This window comes from Takifugu rubripes, chromosome 9, assembly GCF_901000725.2.
Source record: "Takifugu rubripes chromosome 9, fTakRub1.2, whole genome shotgun sequence".
NCBI classification, from domain to species: Eukaryota; Metazoa; Chordata; class Actinopteri; order Tetraodontiformes; family Tetraodontidae; genus Takifugu; species Takifugu rubripes.
In genome coordinates, this window is record NC_042293.1 from 6,109,815 (window position 1) to 6,128,859 (window position 19,045).

A 19,045-nucleotide genomic window follows, 5' to 3' on the forward strand; every position below is an offset into this window, starting at 1 on the left:
ATTAGATCACATGACCACAAGCCTCCTCTCCTCTCCTCTCCACCAAGTAGACCAGAGATGTTATTTCTTGTGTAGAAATAACATCTACAGGTAGCATAAATATTTCTAATGAAAATATGGACAGATTAAAATCAAGAATCCTGAAAATAATCAGAAATCAGGGAAGGAACTCAACTGATTTGTGGGTCTTTCTGTTCTCATCAAGTTATCTCAGGATTCTTTGCATGCTTCCTTTTTAATGTCCTGCCAAGGAGAAAAAAATGACAAATAAAGCAACAACAAAAATAACATGATTATTATTTTTGTCAATTTGTATTTGAATGTCACTCCCTTCAATTCAATTTTTGGTTTATTTTTCATCTTCAGTAGAGACAACCAGGATATTATAGGATGAGTTTAGAGATTAGTTGGTCATGTGAGCTGGCTGATGGTCCAAGTCTGAGATTTTAGCTTTGCCACATGACTGACCTGATCAGGTTTACAGCTGTTTGATGGAACTTTGGTATGAACTCGTGTTGATGATAATCCTCCAGAGGAGTTCAGATTAATCCAGTTAGCTCAAACCTCAAGAGAAATGTGGTGACATGTGACACAGGAATACTGCTCAGACGTGTCGCAGATCTGTTTTGAATTGCTGACAATGTTTCACTTCCCTAACAAAAAATAGTTTGGGACTTTTTCCTAAACGTATATTTAGTTTAACAACCATAACACGTTATCCAAAATTAAGTCATCGGCGCGATTAATGAGTGTGTGTCATTGAGCTATTTCCTTTGTTGAATGCGCCCTCTAGTAGAGATGTGTGGAAATGCGGGGGAAAATCCAGAAATGTGGGGAACTTTTTTTTCTACCACAGTGACTGACACGAGTAACAGTAGCGTACGAAGAACACGTGGTATGAAGAACACGGCGAGAGGCTCCATTTCACATTTTACATTCATTTGTTGTGAATGAGGAAGTAAGAAAATCCGGCGCTGCCTTCGGGTGCTGTTGGCATTTCTGCTTTCACCATCTCCACAAAGCCGGAAATTCGAATTGGTAGCCTTAGTCCGTCACAACATCTTATCAAGTTAATAACCTAGCCTATTTTTCATCGTTAACTGAGCAGGATTTTCAACCTGCGTAGTCGTAGGATTCCAATCTGCTGTATTATCGAGGACTATGGCCAAAGTTCCGACTTTTATTATGAATATGAATGCATCCTGAGCGCCGCGAGTCAGCCCCGATAAACAGAAGCGAGTTGAGACGGAACATTTGGAGTTCGGGCGGATCCGATTTGATCATGAACGGAACGGGCAAGGTGAGAGCGGAGAACGTGTTATTTGAACATAAAGTCTGTCGGCATATTATCCAGACAGAGAGGGTTTTGTGTGTTGTGTTTATGTCCACCTCACCAACTTTGGGACTGTGTTGGTATTTAATACTCCTAATTCTGACCTTCTATTGTTGTTTTATGGACATAAATGTGTTTTTGACGTCATGCCCTTCCCCCTCCAGGGACTAAATTATCGATTTATAAGTTTTATTGATATACAATCAATCAAGGTCACGTTTGTTTTCCAGCCGTGAGTGAAAAACGTTTTGGCTTTGGTTCTGAAGCAGGAACTACCAGAACTTTCATACCATCTTGTGTCAGAGAGGTGAGTGACCCAAATAGTATTTGGGTTTTGTATTGAATATCCAAAAAAAAAAACAGCAACCGGTCAGTATTTCAATTCAGTAATCTGGTTCAATTCCAACATAACGTCATCCAACCTGTAAAGGTGAAGGTGGTGTGTGCCCATCATGTCCACCATGTCCAACCCCGAGGAGGCTGACACGCTGGCTCCCGAGCTGCCCGCTATGTTTGATGGCATGAAGTTGGCTGCCGTGGCAACCATCCTCTACGTTGTTATCCGCTGTCTGAATCTGAAGAGCAGGACAGAGCCTCCACAGGTCACCTGCCAGGACACAGTGCTGAGCCGCTACCTGCTGAAATCCTGCCCCCTGCTGACCAAAGAGTGAGTTTAACCCGTGGCCCCGCCCACTTGATTGATTAATGAGGGGTCCCACCTGAAACAGAGAACTTGGCCTTTATGTAACAAGACAGTGAGAGTTAAGAAAAATGAGAAGGCTGAGAATACAGGAAACCTGTTGTTCAAACCAACCTCATTTTAAGCAAATGACCGTCAGTCTTTCTCCTCAGATACGTTCCTCCATTACTGTGGGGGAAGAGTGGACATCTGCAGACCGCCCTGTATGGTAAGATGGGACGCATCAACACTCCAACACCACGCGGTGTCCGAAAGTTTCTCCCAATGCCAGATGGCGCTACAGCAACCTTTGACCTGTTTGAAGCACTGAGGGAGCACAGGACTGGAGGTAAACTACCAGTCTAATGAGGTGCAACAAAGACTGATTGTTGTTGTGAGATGTTTCTGTAAATCTGGCCAAAGTCCACCTTAATCCAAGAGCTGGTTCTCTGGACTGAGCCACTTTTCTTTGCTGCGTGATGAAATTTCACCATCTAACATTTGAGAATCACTATGTTATTTTGAGCTGAGGGTTGTCACCGTCCTCTTCGCCTTCAGATGGCTGTTGATCCACAGATTTCCTGGATCAAGAACAAAGTCAAGTAGAACTGAACCAACGGTTCCCAGATCCTGGTTCTTGTTACAGGAAAAATTATCTTTGGAGTTGCAAATGGATGCTAACCAACATGCTTACATTCATGCATTGCGGATTAAACACAAAAGTCACATGGTCCACATTTACTTCAAGAAGTTGTGAATCTTTCTGTGCATCTAAACCAGAACCTTATTTTTGGACCAGAAATGAATCCTAAATCCACGCATGTAGAACAAAAACAGGGTTGTAAATGACAGTTGAATATTGTTGTGTCGCCAAATCATCACTCCCATTTTTATGTCTGTCTGTCAGGTGATGTTACCATGGTGATCTGCCCGGGAATCGGTAACCATAGTGAGCACAAATACATTCGGACCTTTGTGGATCACTCCCAGCGGCAAGGTTACCGCTGCGCAGTACTTAACCACCTGGGAGCTTTGCCTAACTTGGAGCTCACTGCGCCACGCTTGTTCACCTACGGTAACATTGGCAACAGGCCGTCACACACACAACAAGCTGCTGCCTCATCAGACACAATCATAGACATCAGACAGAGAAGAAGAAACATCAAAGCAACGCAGTGACAGGACATCCTCTTTGATTCAGGTTGTACCTGGGAGTTTGCGGCAATGGTGGACTCTGTCAAACAAGCCTACCCCCTCACACTGCTGGTGGTCGTGGGCTTCAGCCTTGGAGGGAACGTCGTCTGTAAGTTTCTGGGTGAGAACCCGTCCAACCAGAACCGAGTGATCTGCTGCATCAGTGTCTGTCAAGGTTACAGCGCTCTCAGGTGGGTAGAGGGAAGAATGCTGCTGGCTCTGGAGGTGTCAAGAGATGTGTAAGTGTTCCTCGGATGTGTGTGTAGGGCCCAGGAAACCTTCCTGCAGTGGGATCAGTGTCGACGGGTCTATAACTTTATTCTGGCTGACAACATGAAGAAACTGATCCTGTCACACAGGTGAACAAACTTCCTGCTGTGGTTTTGTTAGCCAGTCGCATTTCTGAACTGGTTTGTGTCCATTAGGAGTAGTTTTCTCACCAGCTCCAGTAGCATTGGCGAAGTCGAGCTCAGCAGGTTGTTCGCAGCCACGTCTTTGATGCAGATTGATGACGCCATCATGAGGTGAATGTCTGTAGTTTGGTTCACAACCTTCTGAACTCTGATGCATCACTTTTATTTTCTCTCAGGAAGTTCCACGGTTACAGTTCAGTAAAGGACTATTACGAAGAGGAGAGCTGTGTGCAGTACATCCACAATGTAGGAACCGCTGTACTGGACTCTACTTTATTGTACTGTAGCACTGTACCTCTCCACTCCAGTACCTCTACAATATAGCACTGTAGCTCTGCCCTGCAGCTCTATAGTGATGCATTCTTAAAAAGTGATAGAAATAATAAGGCAAATAAGGTAAAAAGAGCGAGTGACTGATAATTAGTTTCTACTGCAGCTGCTGGTTTAGTTTTTGATTTAGTTCCGTTGATATCCAGCTAAAACTGTCAGGCAGGATTAGCCAGCTGTGACAAAACATATCAGCAACGCCAATATATGAACAGAACTATTTTTATTTAAATTATTCTATCTTTTCAAGGAAGAAAAGTGCCAATAAATGTTTAAAATCTATCCAACTAACAGCTTTCATGTTGCAGATCAATGCTCATACTCATCTGGTCTTAATCAGAATAGCAGCGGATTAAACAATCTGATCTTTCATGTCCAGGTTAGTGTTCCTCTGCTGCTGGTGAACTCCTGTGATGATCCACTGGTTCATCCATCACTGCTGGAGATCCCTCATTCACTCGCAGGTTGTTGTCACCTCATTCTGGGCAGTCCTGGATTAAATGACAGACACCGTAGAATAGAGGTGTCAAACTGAAATACCCAATATCCAAAATTCAAAATTAGAACAAACACTGATATTTATTGAAAAAAAATCTTCTTCCAGCTATAACACGGAACTTTTGATATGGACCCAAACTAGTTTTGCTCAAGCAAAGCTTAACACAATACAATATATAATTCATTATTGCACATACGCAAAATTGAAATTCAAATAAAAAAACACATCACTGGCATTAATTTCTTCTCTTTTAAATTTTAACAGTAATCTTTTGCCATTGTAAGTTAATGTAGTGTAAATGTAATGCCTTTTCATCTCTTCTACTTTCTGGCACCTTTGAGTCATTTCCAGGTGTTTGTGCTTGTCTTGGTGTTGCATTTTATAGCGTCATCTGTTGTTGTTCTCCTTGTAATGCACATTGGCTCCACATACAAGACAGACAGGTCCGTCTTTTACATATCTAAACAGATATTCTGCCTCCTACCTGTTCAGAAAGGTCTTATTGTCTGCCTTTCCTTTAATCATTTTTCATAGGGGTAGTGCCAGAATTAGCATTAGCATATAAGGTCGCTATGACTACTTCCTCTCTTGGTGGTTAGCAAGCCACATACTGGTGCATTACCAGCTCATGTGGACTGTGGATTTTCACACAAAAACACTAGCAGAGCATTCTGGTAGTTGCAGTATTAGCACATGCGCTTTAAGCGATAATACCGGCAGGCCAGCTCTAATAGTCAATTGGTATGTCTTCACGGGCCAAATATAATTACATTGCGGGCCAAATTTGGCCCACGGGCCAGAGTTTGACACCTATGCCGTAGAACATTAATCTGAGTTAGCTACTGTCATCATGTGTGTTACAGCAAAAGTTGAAAGCATTTTTAGTGTTGGTCTGTAAAGACAAACAAATGTGTGAAGCTAAAAATTCTTGTGTGTTCATGTTAAAATCAATGAGGCAAGAAGACTTCAACGAAGCCCCTATCTCCCAACTCTCCACAGACGCCTTTGAGTATGTTTTTATGGCAACAGAGAAATTGTTTTGGAACTCGGACTGTTCTTGAACAGGAACAGTTTCAGAGAACAGACAACAGTGTTGAATTTTTCATGGACATGTGATCTGAGTGTGTGTGTGTGTGTGAGTGAGTGAGTGAGAGACGTAATCCTTCAAGAACACATGAGCTTGTTTTCTTGAATGTTCTGACATTTCTAATAATTGTAAACAAAATCTGACTGGCATGTGTGGTGGAGGGTTCTCATGTTTTTGGTGACATTGAGGTCCCTCCCCTTCTAATGACCCTTCCTTCTTCCCCACAGAGAAGAAACCCAACGTGATGTTTGTTCTCACCCAACATGGGGGACACATGGGCTTCTTCGAGGGAGCGATGCTGCTTCCTCACCCTCTCACCTGGATGGACAAGGTCATTGTGGAGTGTGTCGATGCCCTCTGCTGGTGGGAGGAGGAGCGGCCAGCGTGTGAGAACCAGCAGAAGGATTTGAGAACTTCAGATGTTAGCTTAACTCCTGGTCTCCGGGTGATCGAGTCAAACTTGATTGAGGATATCAAACTCAACTCAGCATTCAGAATCTGACCAAAGGTTCTGAAGATGCATGGACTCATGTTCTCCACACAGCTGTGGGAGAACATGAAGAAACACCACGCCTGAGGATGTCGGTTCTGCTCACTGATCTTGATTTATTGATCGCTAAGCTGGTTGACAGTGAAGATCCCTGCTGGGTTCTGCTTAGGTTCTGTCTTCACTTCTGGCACTGATGTCATCATCATTAAACATTTCTGACACTGATTTTTGCTGTAAAATCATTTTTTCACAATGTGTTGTCTGAATAGTCAACAGCTGGGATGGCGGAATCCAGTCCTCATAGGCCATAGGACTGGTTTCACACCAGTGAAGTTCTCAAGTGTGTGTGAGACGACCTGACTACCCTTTGATTGGCTGAAGGAGACACACAACATCAATTTTAAATAGGATTTATTGACATTGTTGTTAGCGCACCAGGAGGGGAAGAACAGTCAGGCTGTACTTGGACAGCACATCTGGAAAAACATCACACACATGCATAACTTCTACAACCATACAGTCTGAGGGCCTCTGATTGGCCCACACGGAGAGGAGGCGGGGCTTCAGTCAAACAGCTTGGCAGCTGTGGCCTTCCCGTCGTACTTGGACCCTTTTCCATCAAATTCGGCGGGAAGGATGTCTGCATCAAACTCCTTGTAGTAGTTTTCCAGCTCATCTCCATGCACAAACACCTTTACAAGAGGATGATTTGGTCAAAGTTCAGAGTACCGGTAAAAGGTTTGAAAGGGGCGAGGAAGAAGGCCTCTCACCCTCTCTAGCAGCTTGCTCTTCATCAGCGGTTTGACCACATTATAGGTGGTGGTGAAGTACCAGGGCTGATGGATGAAGTGCACGGCCTTGAAGCGCGCAGGAAAGGAGTCCTGAAACAGGATAAACAGGCAGGCCGTGAAAATACCCCTAAGCACACGGCGTCAGAGGGTCCAGGTCCAAGTCTCACCTGCAGCATGTCAACCATCTTCTTCAGCTCGGTGGGTTTGATGCCCGATGCCTGCTGCATTGTGAAACCTTTGAAGTTCTCGATGATGCAGAAGCCGTTGATCTGGGTCTCCTCGTTCTCCAGCAGCTTCTCCAAGATGACGCAGTACGCCCGCAGAATCTGACCCCCCAAAAAACACACACACAAACGTGACCTTACTCAAAAACCCTGAGGAGATCAGGGATCTACAGCGAGCCACTCACTTCATCAAAGGTGATCTCCTCATAGTCCCAGTTCTCGATGTTGAAGAGCAACACAACGCGGCCATATTTATCTCGGCTTGACAGGATCCCTGGGTACCCTGCCTCGATGGTGCTGCGGACCGCCTCGGGGGTCAGGTTCTCAAAGAGCTCTGGGTACTCCTTCCTGAAGCGCACATAACCTGAAACAGGAAGTGATGGGAATGAGAGGAATGGCCACAGAGTCGCCAGCAGGAACTGTTTCAGGGTCTCTGTTTCACACACCCTTCATCAGGTCAAAAGCTCGGGGAACGTCGTACTTCCTGGCTCGGATGAAGCGAACCAGCAGACCATCTGGTTTTTCACCAAATGTGTCCTGAACTGCCTTGGCGAGATCATCGCCTCCGTCCGCCTTCTCCTTCATCATTCCTCGCAGCTCCTTCACCGCCGCCTCTCTCTTTTCATCTGTCTCGTTCAGCTCGTCTTTAGCCTGCAGGGGGAGCCAGACCAGTCAGCCAGCTTCGGTTTTTCATTTAATTTCATCACTAACTATTTCAACCACCTTCTGCTTGGTGTGGTCCGGCAGGCTGGCGCACGGTCCAAAGACTGGTCCGTGGTCCTTGACAGTGAGACGCTCCAGTTTGGCCCTGAGAGCCTGCTCCTCCTCTGACACCATGCGATAGGTTCCACTCTGAACATGAAGAACACAAAACACAGCCATGGATGATGTCTGACAGACATCCCAAAACTTTGAGGGACACTCCACTCCAGCAGAGAATGTTAAGCTAAGGCTAAATCAAACACCAACACCTTCCATGTCACAGTTGGGATGATCTGATTATTTCATATTCCTTTAATAGCTTTTAGCTGATAATCAATCATATTATACCATTTAATCAATACTCCAAAAATACTCTGGAGTGCCGACTTGCATTTTTGACCCCACTGTCAGCTGAACGTTACCATGTTTGATCACGATGTTTTGGTGTTACACATCATAAATCTGAAACAATAGTCTGTTGTTGAGTCTAATCCAGACAGAATTTCTGTCAATAATCAATAGGCCTCAGTGTTTGATTAATCTCCCTCACATGAGGCCACTAAAGCCTGTAAACACAATTACACAGATTAGCAGCAGCTAACGCTAACAAAAGACTTCAGTGTACAGAATAGAACAGGTTCAGGGACTCACAACCACGGCCATTTCTGCTGCTGGTTCTGTCACGATGTCTGAAAAACACAGAATGTCCATCAGTCCACGTGTTCCGTCATGCAGAAGGGGGATTGGCTTAAATTTAGCACAGCAGATTTAAGCTCTGCCGTTTTATCATCAAATTGGGTGAAAACCTTCTAAATACAGTATGAAGACTTCCACATCTGGAATCTTTTAATCAAATCACTTTGTCAGGATACAAAATACACCAAAAACCTAATTTCTGAATTTATTACAGGCTTCTAAATGTCTGAACATCATTTGTATCTTCTGTTGGAATTTCAGACAGCAGCAACAAAAGATGAAAAATACAGATAATTCAGGCTCAGAGTTATTAAAAAAATTAGGTTTAAAAAAAAAAAACACACAGAATAACACTTGACAAAATAAAGTTGAAAAAAAACAGGCTTGGATCAACATGGCAGCAGCAGCAGATCAGATATCAGCAGGGGGCCGTTGGGGGCCACTGGACTCTTACCTGAGATGACGCTGAAGGTGCGGGTCCGTATGGAGGAACCCAAACCAGCACCGGTGATTTGTACTGTGGGATTAGTGGCGTCACACCAGATTACAGCCTCCTTTCAATCTGCACAACGGGGGGATGATGATGGCAGTCACGTAATACTGAACCTTAGCTGGTTTTAATGAGGGGGGGATTTCATGGGATTCCAGGGAGAACAGCCACCATTGTGACGCTCACCTTCACTTGAGCAACGTGATGGTGAGAAGAAAAAATGTGATCACAGATCCTCTCGCATGTTCTCCGCTCACAGACCGACCAAACCTGAACCCGCCTTTAATCAGCATCCTGCTCCTTTTAACTGCTCCATTAGCTGTTAGCATCATCTATCCACAAGTTGTACACCCCCCCTTCCCCGACCAGATTTAATTCATCTTCCTCTAAATCTTGTTCGGAAACATTTACTAGCTACAGCAGTTGTTGGGCTTTTAAGTGATTACTGGTCACTAAATGATGCATTAGTTCAGCTAAATATCTTACACACTAATCTATAGAAGAACTAATCATTGACCTTATTTCTCTTATCTGTTTTAGCATCAAGATGAGGGTTACGGCAGCGTTCCTCAATCCAGCAGGTTTTCTGTCGGACCAAGTCAACGTCCCAGCTGAGAGCGGTCATCATCCTGGAGGGTCAGAAAACCAAGCTGGATTGTTGCCCTGAAACTGTCAATCTTTATAACACTCTGGCTGGTCAGGTGTTTGGTTACCTGGCCCTCAGGGGAGAACCCATCTTCTATGGTGTTCAAATTTCCTCTGACCTCAAGTCATCGTGATGTCACCAAATACACATTTCCCCTTGGTGCAACCAGGAAAGGGCTGGTTGGGTTGTAATCTGCTGAATCGGTTCTAAACTGGCCAATAAAGCGATTTAGGGAGCAAAATTCTCAGGATTATTGTGAAAACAATGGAGCTCTTATTCTCCGTTGGCAGGCCGAGCCAAGGGGCCACATCCAGGGTTTAGACTGTGACCCCCAGGATCAGGTTCAGGATCAGGAACAGAAGACTATAAACAATCAAAATATCCAAGAAACTCATCAGAGCAGAAACTCGTCCCGTAGTTGACAATTAACCACCTTCATAGTTCAGAGGGAACTTTTTTTATTAAATATGTGATCTGACCCTCCAGGTGGAGCTATGGGGTTAAAAAAGCCATTGCTGGGATTTCCCTGACTGTAAAAAGAACCAACCTGTTTCTGAAATGTTTAGTGATGAAACTATTTCTATTCTCTCTTCATCTTCCAGTTAAAGTCGAATCTGAACAGTTTGATGTTGTTAAACCAGAGCAGGAAACCTTGACACCAATTATTAATTTAAATATTTTATTAGAACACTGAAGGTGAGGTCATGAAATGCAACATAATTATAACATTGAGGCAACAATTCTACACATTTACGGATCTGGATCTGACAAGTATTTATGATGAACAAGAAAGTTCAACATGATTTTAGAGCCTCAATGTGTTGAGGTTATAATTTGCACAGGGAATACCAGATTACTGATCTCAGATCAATGTGGAGAACAGAGGAGACTCTGAACATCCTGGTAGTTTGTCTTGGGTCTGCCCGTCTATAAAATAACCCTGCAGCCCAAAACGGCCTGTTTTCACCTGAAGAGGTATGGTCAGCCAGTGATGAATGTTCCTATTTGCTGTTGAAAATGACATCACTGGGCCAGTATTGGTCCTGCATGTAGTGGCTGGAGGAAGTGTAGCTGGGCTCATCTGAAACGTTGCCGACCCTTAAAGTTGTCTGAACCTCCCGCTCCCACTCACCCTCCACCAGTTTATACAGGTCCAGGGCAGCCTGGGCGTCCTCCACTGAATTATGGCCCTGTCTCCCACCCTGCCGTAGGATAAAAACAGCCAATGAAACCTAAAACCCCCCACAACCTTCACCATCCTCAAACATCTGCTCCAGAAGAAAATATCTATAACCATAAAAGACTCACTTGTATTTTCCTGTTCAGCAGCTTACTGGTCAAAACTTTAAGTGAGCGTTTGCAGGAGAAACCAGCCAATTGGCTGAGAAGAGGACTCATGCTGGTGTCCCTGACCATGTGAGGTGGGTGGTTGATGTCCAATACTTCAAAATCATTGTAGACCGAGTGACCGATGACAACTTTACCCTCTAGTGTGGCGAGAATCTGCAGAGACAAGAGAGGACCAACTTAAATCTGTTCTCACGATCATTTCAGTTGAAAAACATTCAGCACTGAAGATGGTGAACACAATGCAGGTTCTTTATTTTAACACTCAAACATTTAAAGATTAAGGTGTCAGCGTCATCCTTACCTCCTCTCTGGCCTGGGCAAACGGCGTGGCATCCAGCAGATGATGCTTTTGTATTCCACTCCAGGGAGTTCGGTAGTCTGTTACAGGCCGACAAGGCTGCACATATTTATCGTATAATATGTTACCATGGTAACCCACGATGCTACAGCGGGCTAGTTCACTATAGCGTCCACCAGGTCCAGTACCCACCATCTCACAGTCCAGTGCCACCACTGTAGACAGACATGAACTGGCACACGGTGAACTGCGGCCACTAGCAGAAGGACTAGCCTCAGAGGAGAAGCCACTGTCCACCTCCCAGCTGTCTCCAGGTCTTGAGACCAAACCAGAGAGTCCAGGTCTTGAGACACAGCTGCTGGAGCTCTGAGGGAACTGCATTTCTCCATCTAGGTGATCAGATTTCAATCTTCTGACAAGCTGAGTTGTCCACATTGAACCATCGTGCTGCTCTTTTAGTATCTTTTTGAGATCAGTAATTCTGCTGGAGTTTTGTTGGATTTTCCTCTTCACTCCAGCAATCTTCTTGGTGTGAACCATCAAAACTTTTCTGCAGGAGTGGCGGTGGTTACTGAGAAGTCCACCCGAACTGGCATAACTCATTTTTGCTGATGTTTTCCATTGCAGAGTAAAAAAAGTTACCGTACAAGAATTTCTGAGAGAAAAAAAGACGAAAAACAATCATTAAACAGAATAGCAGCAGCAACAATCTCATTATCTCACGATGTAAAACACAAATAGGTTGGAATAAAAATGATTCCAATGTTGTGGTCACACTATAACCTATAAAACCATTAAAGGTCAGGCATTGCACCACCCCAGAGATCCGAAATATATCGACTGCCAACTAAAAACTCATGACGTCCCAGGGATTTCACTAGAAAAACAGCAAAACAAAGATTTTAAAATAACTATTCAGTCAGTTCATGATGCGAACGACTGCTAACTCCCCTTCCTTCAGTCACGAAGCTCAAAAATAGCACTGAACTATCCGTTGAAAATGACATAAAAGAAAAACGACAGTAAACTATCAAAGGTAAGTAAACCAACTGCTATTCATTCTAAAAGTTAAAACGAAATAAAGATTTTGAAACACACCGTCTCAGGCAGCACGTGTGAAGACTGAACATGTGAAGACTTAGGACGCCCGCTGATTGGCTCGTTGGCTTCTTCTTCTATTGATCAGCACTTGTTTCGCCCCCTACTGGCTGGGGCGACTGAATAAAAGGCAGCAGGTTCGTAAAGCCAACAAAATTAATAGTTACATACATCTTCTCATTAAATGCAACCATAAGTGCTCCAGGAAGAGCATTCGGTGTAAACCGAGGCCAAACTAAAAAATACTACTCAACCAGATGAATTTTATCCTGGATCGGTCGAGACCCAGGTTAACATCAATGTCAATATGAGTCTAAAAAACAAATTACAGTACCTCTATTGTCAAAGTTAATCTTGAAATAAAAGAGAGGCACTTTGAATACTTTTGCAACTGGATGTGTAAATATATCATTTTGTCACATCAAAATAAGTGACTATCATCACAGCTCTTGGTCAGACTGTTTCATCTACCTGCTGCACAATCTGAAAACAGCCATGAAACACCTAAACCAGTTTGGTTGAAAAATTCCAGAAATTATATGGAATCAATCACTTTTTATTTATATAGCATCTTTTACAATCAAAATTGTTTCTAGGCGCTTTACAGAATCGCAGGGCCTAATGATAGTCAAAAGTAGATTAATCAGCGAGCATCTGAGTCCTGAACAGCAGGTGACTTTATCACAAACCCACATAAACACCCGATTGTCCAGCAGAGGCTGAAACCAGAGATTCTGCAACGGTGGCCATTTAGCAGGTGTAACTCAGCTCCTTCTCATCAGGAACAGTTTGTCTGAATCTCATCTCCCAACTCAGAACCTGACTGCTCAGTCTGGGGTTCAGCCCATCTGCCACTGAGCAGCTCCCAGCATTACTGAGGTCATTAAATCTGATCAGGTTAGGGTTCAACAGCAGGACACAAACTCAGGCTTCAGTTTGGTTGGCCTTTTAATTTCATGATCCTTCCAATGTACAAAAAAAAAAAGACAGGTACAAAAAGGAAAAACAAAAAACTCTGCAACGACGACAGAAATCCAGATGATCAAACAGACCTCCACTCATGAAAATCTAATTAAACAGCCCCCAACACAAGTGTCCTCCCCAAGTGTGTTTAAGTTTTAGGCAGGCCCTGGACACCACCTCGCCACCCTGGGAAGCAGTAATGAGGCCCCACAGAGGACGTTGCGTCTGTCCAACCTGGCTCAGAGCGTTCAGAGTGAAAAAAATTCAGTTCTTTCTTGGCGTTTGGTTCTCCCTGTAGGAACATTTATAACTCCACCCTCTTCTTCTTCTTCTTCTTCGTCTCTTCCTGCACAACTGGAGCATTGGTGGCCTCCCTCTTCAGGTAGGACAGGAAGTCGCTGACCTCACGACCCCCCTGAAATAAGAAGCAAGCACGTTTAATACTGGGCAGGGAACATTTAGTTATTGTGATTGTTTTTATGTATCTGATGACATGGAAACATCGAGCTAAAACATATTTAGAGTTAAAGAAACTCGCCTCGTATTTCTTTGGATTCCTCTTCTGTCCAGCAGGAGAGAAATACAGAGTTGGGAAACTGAAGGAGAAAAGGTTAAGAACATTAATTGAATAAACATTTTAATACATGTGAATTAGGGAGGGGGTAGAGCCACTCCAGCTTCTGATACTAATGTAAGTCACAGATTCACTAGTTGTGTCTGCTGAAATTACTCCACAACCAATTCATGCCAGCTAGCCAGTCTGTTAACTGGAGGACAGATCTCTTGAATGGAGGCTCGTGTTTAGAGAGAAGGCACGCCATTCTGCAGTTCACAGCCAGGCTAGCTTTGATTGCACTGGGTTAGGGAAAGGCTGCAAAGCAGTACAGCAACGTGCACTGTTTACAAAGCCGTTATTCTAATGGGGAAGCTCCGTTGGGACGTATGATAGTGATAACATATCAAACGTTTGAAAAAGCACCATAGGAGAGAGCCTCAGATACTGTCATTTTCCAAATTTGGGACTAACGTTTCATCCCGAGTCAAGGGTTCATATTACTGTAGAAACTGAAATGCTTCAATATTGGTGTTAAATGCAAGATTAACGCTCCCCAATGACCTCAAATTAAAGATAAATGACTGAGTCTTTTAGATTTACCGACAATTTACTCACCCGCTGACTTCATAAGGAGACGGAACATCGTTGGCTGTGGCGTCCATTTTGGCGATAACTATGTTTGGATCATCGGCGAGCTGAAGAGCGGTAGAGTTATTTTATCATTCTGAACATCTACTAACATTCAAGAAAAGACATTTAACAGTGAAACAAAGCTTGTCCAGGAGAGGAAGTTCAATCCAATTCATTTTTATCCACTAAAATCAAGCCAAATCCTGGCTTGTGCAGTTTTATGTGAACCTTTGTTCCCTACCTTATAAATGCCCCCCCCCACCACCACCACTGTCTAAAATAGTCACTGGTAATCTAAGACATCCTGGTTCTGGCCCTCACCTTCTCGCCCAGCTCCTTGTACTTGGGTTCCAGACTCTTGCAGTGGCCGCACCATGGAGCATAGAACTCAATCAGAACATCTTTGCTGTCGTCATTGACGATGGAGTCAAAGTTCTCTGCCACCACAACCTGCAGACAGGAGACACTCGTTATGGTAAAGCTTCAGGTGCGCTCAGCCCTTGAGCTTGATAGCGGTCTCACCTTGACAGGTCCATCATTGTTCTCTGGGATGGGCTCCGACTTCAGGTAAGGCTTCAGGGACCCATCGAAGTAGCTCAGCAGGAATCGTTCCAGAGCTTTCCCGTCAGGTCTGTGAATATGTTCAGCATCATCACCTTTTATTTTTAGCCCATATTCTGTTTCCCATGAAAATATGACATCATTGCTGAAGGATGCTACGCTGTGTTTGGTCACATGCACCAGGACAGGAAGTTGCATGCAAGTTATAAGAGTTCTACAAAAAGTTCTCTGAATTATAAAACGTGCCAATTAAAACCTTTGTTACTGAACAAGGTCAAGGATCAACTCCGACTTACAAGAACTCTTCAGTCATGGCGTATTTCTCCCCCTTGGCGGTACGGATGGTCACCAAAGGACCCGCTGATGAATGGTCCTCCAAACCGAATTCTGAAAGCACCGACATGAACCTGGCCTTGTTTGCCACAGCAAAGTTCAGCTTCTTGCCCTCATCCAAAAAGGTTTTGGCCACCTTCATCACCCTGGAAACCAGATTACATTTGGAAACAAGATTGGAGCTGCTCAGACTGTGTTAAAGAGGATTGAATTAGGCAGTTCCAGAGAAGCCACACCAACCTGTTCCTCCAGTAGTTGGAGCCTTTGGGGTTCCTCTCGTAGTCAACATCATAATAGGCTACCAGCAGGTCTTTGCCCATCAGCTGATCCTTGTTGTCTTCTGTCATGTGGGGACAGAAGCCTAAACTGAAACACACGACGGCATCAGCAGCAGAAACAACGTCGAGCCTGTGACGTTACTCATCAGTCTGATAATAACGGAGCTGAAGCAACAAGATAAGGATCTAAAACACATCTTGTGTACTATGGGGGTGGTCCTGCTGAACACAGGATCTGATGTGAGTGCAGGTCAACACTCACACGTTATCCTGGATGAACCTCTTGATTTTGTTGCTGGTGTATTTTTCCTCACTGTATTTCACACTGCTGTCTTCAAACTTGTTCTTGAGTGTTGGTGGACGGAACAGAACAATTCCTCTGCAAGTAGAGCATAATGAGGTGAGAAGAGAGGACATGCTGATGAATACCTGCTGCACTGAGATCTCCTCACTCAGGTCCCACATTCTGGCTCTTCAGGAGGACCTCAGCGTTTGTGTGAGCGAAGCGGTATTTGTCCCTCAGCGCGCTGGCGGCCTTTAAGAACTCAACCTGTGCTGTGCTTTTGTCATCGGCAAAGAACCCTGGGGGGGTAAAAAAATTACATTTTTAGTCTTAATTACAGACCAAAAATGTTTCTACATTACTAGAGTTCAACTTCACTTCAGATCAGAAAAATTAAAATTTATGGAAAGTTTTTAAATACTAATTTTGTGGTATTTTTTTAAACTGAAATGAGTGAGAACTTAAAGACTCACCAACAACACTAGAGTCCTTTTCAGAAATAAACTTCTGAAGTTCTTCTTCTCCTGCGAGAGCCACAGAGGCTGGCCCAACTTGCTTCTTAAAGTAACTCACGATTCCATCTACAGACACCACAAGAAAACAAACACCCTCTCACCACCATACCAAAACTTAACACCTCCCAGAGTGATGGCACAATACAAATACCTGAGGTTCGGGGACCGTCATAGGCACCGCTTTCCTCTCCATCCCTGAAGACCTTCAGGGTCGGGTAGCCAGAAACTTGGTACTTGGAGCAGATGTTGCTGTTGGATGTGCAGTCGACCTTGAGAGATAAGTGACTCTCTGTGAATAATCAGACCTCAGAAGGCTGCAGTCGACAAAGGTAGATGAAGGTGATTGTGCAATACCTTGGCCAGAGGGACGACACCTTTGAGGGCTGTGGCGGCCTTCTCGTACTCAGGTGCCAACCGCTTACAGTGGCCACACCTGTAAGACAGGACAGCCACACTTCATGTCAGAGTAATCAGATTACATGTCAGCCAGTAGAGAATAAGGAAAAAGACCACGACCAAAGAACAAGAGACATCTACCCTGTATCTACCGTATGCTCATCAGATTCCATCGCTGAAGGTTTACTTTTTTTTTTTTTTTAAATAAACATTATGCTGTTCTTGCTCTTCACTAATTACTTGTACATTCTGCGTATGTTGTTTGAACGCCTGTAGTGTAAACTTTAAAAATATCAGGTAATCATAAAAATCACTTTAATGCGGTAAAATGCGTTTGGTCTCGATGTACAGTACTCCCATTTCAAGTTTGGTACGATGAGGCTACGTCACTCTGGCTCTGAACTAATCAGAAACAGCCACCAAAACTTCCTCGTCCAATTACAGCGTTACACAGGAGCGGACACGCCTCCAGCTTCCTAGCAGTTTTTTACGCAGATTAAATTACCTTTAAAATACTGCAGAATTGCTTCGAAAAGAGGTGAAATGTTAAAGCCGAGTTTAACCTTGAACGGATATTTTTGAAGCCGTGAAGACAAGACAGCTAATATTTAACTCCGCACTAAGATAGCATGTTAATATTTAGTCATTAGTATTTAAAATATTACATTTTCCGCTCATTGTGTAATTTCCAGAAAAGCAGGTTAATTTTACAAGTTATGCAGTCAATCAGTTGTAGAATTATAAACGCGTTTGTTGGCTGTCTTCAGTTTCTTTGCAGCCTAGCTAGTGCCAACATTAGCTTGGTTAACATTGTGGGAAATCAAGTAAATGTTAATTTAGAACACGAAAAATCTCACCAGGGTGCGAAAAACTCCACAAGAATAATTTCATGGTCTCCGATTTTACTTTCGAAATCGTTATCCGTGAACTCCAGCACATCACTGGCGGCCTGCGTGAAGCCGGTGAGCGCTGCTAAAAGCATTAGCTTGAGCATCGTAGCTCTTTTTCGGTACTAAATAGAAAGTTTCAGTCCTGAAAATGTTACAGCCGCTAGCGCTCTGGAGACGTAAAAGCCGGGGATAAAAGTGTAACCGACGACGGTGGAACGCAGACAGGTCGACCAAGACAGATAAAGAGACGCGAGCGCGTAGATATTCCGCCCCGGAGCCGGACCTCTCCTAATCCCTGTGTGGCAGCTGTTGATTGGTCCAATTCATGGGTCACTCTGATAAGGAGAGCCAATCAACGCGAAGAACGGGAGACCTGGGCTGCTCAAAGCCAATCATAACCCGAGTGCCCGCCCCCTTTAGGAACCACGGAAATGAGTGTAACTGATTGATCAACTGATTGGGAAAGGTTTGGATTGTTCCTGATAAATCGCCGAGATTGATGAAGCAATTTAAACGAATCACATTTTAATAAGCAAACACACAAATAGCAAATGCATAACTGATGATTAAAAGAGTGGATTTTAGATCAAGTTGAATCTTGTTTTAGTGTGAAACATCTATTTAATGTGTGTCAATGTGTTAGTCCAGCATATTAATAACTTTTACCAGATTAGAGTAATTTTCTCTTGATAACACGTTTGTTTTAAGGGAAGATCTTTATTTCCTTCAGCTCTTCTAATGTTCTGAACAATCTCGGCCCAGATGATCTTAAGGCTTAACCGTCACTGTTGTCAGAAAACTAGAGCCAGAAGGTTTTAAAGTTCCAAAGCAAAACAAGTTGTTCAGTCTGAAGACCCATTTAGAAAGTGGTGCTGCTTATTTATATTTTCAGATGCTACAGTTGCGCACATGTTGCGCTCCTAAAGACAGGTGATTGACATTTCTTGGTAAAGATTTAAGGTCTCTGTTTTAGAGAGCGGAGTTATTGCGGGTTTGGTCCAACATCCATCACTGGTAAAGCAGCAGCACCTGTTCAGTTTACAGCCTTATAGATTGATGTTGATCTATGACCTTGAGTCAAACTGCTGCTCAATCATGCTTAAACGAGAACGTGTCGCTTTTAGCCCTTCTGGAAACAACAAAATCGAGCTGATCCGCTCAGGTCAGGTGATATACCGCCGTTGGCCACAGGTGGCAATGTATGGTCTTTTAATGGTTCTGACGTCATCTCCATTTTGTTTACTGGCGCAATTAGTTAAAACTGGAATGAAAGTTGGGTTGAAAGTAGAATGATTCCCTATCTAGGCGGACTGTGTTCCTGTA

The 19,045-nt window shown here is 43.7% G+C and overlaps 4 protein-coding genes across 7 annotated transcripts; 1 reads left to right on the forward strand and 3 right to left on the reverse strand.

The window, feature by feature from the left end:
• The first annotated feature begins 925 nt into the window (after positions 1 to 925).
• LOC101068470 (monoacylglycerol lipase ABHD2-B) lies at positions 926 to 6,247 on the forward strand. Of its 3 annotated transcripts, none has more exons than XM_011607070.2 (11): positions 926 to 1,300; positions 1,564 to 1,640; positions 1,764 to 2,000; positions 2,186 to 2,361; positions 2,920 to 3,087; positions 3,214 to 3,397; positions 3,473 to 3,565; positions 3,638 to 3,730; positions 3,796 to 3,865; positions 4,326 to 4,410; positions 5,760 to 6,247. In XM_011607070.2, exons 3-11 carry the CDS (start codon positions 1,786 to 1,788, stop codon positions 6,032 to 6,034), a joined length of 1,359 nt encoding a protein of 452 aa, XP_011605372.1. In that variant the 5' UTR covers positions 926 to 1,300; positions 1,564 to 1,640; positions 1,764 to 1,785; the 3' UTR covers positions 6,035 to 6,247. The 3 variants fall into 3 exon arrangements, with proteins under 3 accessions (XP_011605372.1, XP_029697170.1, XP_011605371.1); XM_011607069.2 differs by having other exon boundaries at positions 930 to 1,300; positions 3,632 to 3,730; XM_029841310.1 differs by lacking the exons at positions 3,796 to 3,865; positions 4,326 to 4,410 and having other exon boundaries at positions 927 to 1,300; positions 3,632 to 3,730.
• A 169-nt stretch (positions 6,248 to 6,416) lies between these two features.
• Positions 6,417 to 9,224, reverse strand: rlbp1b (retinaldehyde binding protein 1b). Its single transcript, XM_011607068.2, has 8 exons — positions 8,890 to 9,224; positions 8,391 to 8,428; positions 7,761 to 7,889; positions 7,484 to 7,688; positions 7,223 to 7,401; positions 6,981 to 7,139; positions 6,793 to 6,903; positions 6,417 to 6,714 (listed from the first exon to the last, which is right to left on the reverse strand). The coding sequence occupies exons 2-8, from the start codon at positions 8,400 to 8,402 to the stop codon at positions 6,586 to 6,588; spliced, it is 924 nt and encodes a 307-aa protein (XP_011605370.1). The 5' UTR covers positions 8,403 to 8,428; positions 8,890 to 9,224; the 3' UTR covers positions 6,417 to 6,585.
• Positions 9,225 to 10,233: 1,009 nt separating this feature from the next.
• isg20 (interferon stimulated exonuclease gene) lies at positions 10,234 to 12,424 on the reverse strand. 2 transcript variants are annotated; one of them, XM_011607067.2, is made up of 5 exons: positions 12,318 to 12,424; positions 11,412 to 11,874; positions 11,223 to 11,318; positions 10,880 to 11,074; positions 10,234 to 10,773 (listed from the first exon to the last, which is right to left on the reverse strand). In XM_011607067.2, the coding sequence occupies exons 1-5, from the start codon at positions 12,347 to 12,349 to the stop codon at positions 10,573 to 10,575; spliced, it is 987 nt and encodes a 328-aa protein (XP_011605369.1). In that variant the 5' UTR covers positions 12,350 to 12,424; the 3' UTR covers positions 10,234 to 10,572. The 2 variants fall into 2 exon arrangements, with proteins under 2 accessions (XP_011605369.1, XP_011605368.1); XM_011607066.2 differs by having other exon boundaries at positions 11,223 to 11,874.
• Positions 12,425 to 13,247: 823 nt separating this feature from the next.
• pdia3 (protein disulfide isomerase family A, member 3) lies at positions 13,248 to 18,014 on the reverse strand. Its single transcript, XM_003967207.3, has 13 exons — positions 17,690 to 18,014; positions 16,791 to 16,869; positions 16,588 to 16,705; positions 16,395 to 16,502; positions 16,091 to 16,220; positions 15,901 to 16,017; positions 15,601 to 15,726; positions 15,324 to 15,506; positions 14,989 to 15,097; positions 14,788 to 14,916; positions 14,452 to 14,531; positions 13,819 to 13,876; positions 13,248 to 13,695 (listed from the first exon to the last, which is right to left on the reverse strand). The coding sequence occupies exons 1-13, from the start codon at positions 17,824 to 17,826 to the stop codon at positions 13,585 to 13,587; spliced, it is 1,485 nt and encodes a 494-aa protein (XP_003967256.1). The 5' UTR covers positions 17,827 to 18,014; the 3' UTR covers positions 13,248 to 13,584.
• Positions 18,015 to 19,045: the final 1,031 nt, after the last annotated feature.

Excerpts from the sequence above, each read along its gene's own strand:
- LOC101068470 (XM_011607069.2), top strand. The coding sequence starts at position 1,786 with ATGTCCACCATGTCCAACCCCGAGGAGGCTGACACGCTGGCTCCCGAG. Across the intron at positions 2,001-2,185 it reads TGCCCCCTGCTGACCAAAGA|ATACGTTCCTCCATTACTGT; the intron begins GTGAGTTTAACC and ends CTTTCTCCTCAG. Across the intron at positions 4,411-5,759 it reads GATCCCTCATTCACTCGCAG|AGAAGAAACCCAACGTGATG; the intron begins GTTGTTGTCACC and ends TCTTCCCCACAG.
- rlbp1b (XM_011607068.2), bottom strand. Across the intron at positions 7,689-7,760 it reads CGGACCACACCAAGCAGAAG|GCTAAAGACGAGCTGAACGA; the intron begins GTGGTTGAAATA and ends CTCCCCCTGCAG. Across the intron at positions 6,904-6,980 it reads AGATGGTTGACATGCTGCAG|GACTCCTTTCCTGCGCGCTT; the intron begins GTGAGACTTGGA and ends ATCCTGTTTCAG.
- isg20 (XM_011607066.2), bottom strand. The coding sequence starts at position 12,349 with ATGTTCAGTCTTCACACGTGCTGCCTGAGACG. Across the intron at positions 11,875-12,317 it reads CACACGTGCTGCCTGAGACG|AAATTCTTGTACGGTAACTT; the intron begins GTGTGTTTCAAA and ends TTTTTCTCTCAG. Across the intron at positions 11,075-11,222 it reads TTGCCCAGGCCAGAGAGGAG|ATTCTCGCCACACTAGAGGG; the intron begins GTAAGGATGACG and ends TTGTCTCTGCAG.
- pdia3 (XM_003967207.3), bottom strand. The coding sequence starts at position 17,826 with ATGCTCAAGCTAATGCTTTTAGCAGCGCTCACCGGCTTCACGCAGGCC. Across the intron at positions 15,727-15,900 it reads AGGTTCATCCAGGATAACGT|TTTAGGCTTCTGTCCCCACA; the intron begins GTGAGTGTTGAC and ends CGTGTGTTTCAG. Across the intron at positions 14,532-14,787 it reads ACAAGGAGCTGGGCGAGAAG|CTCGCCGATGATCCAAACAT; the intron begins GTGAGGGCCAGA and ends ACCGCTCTTCAG.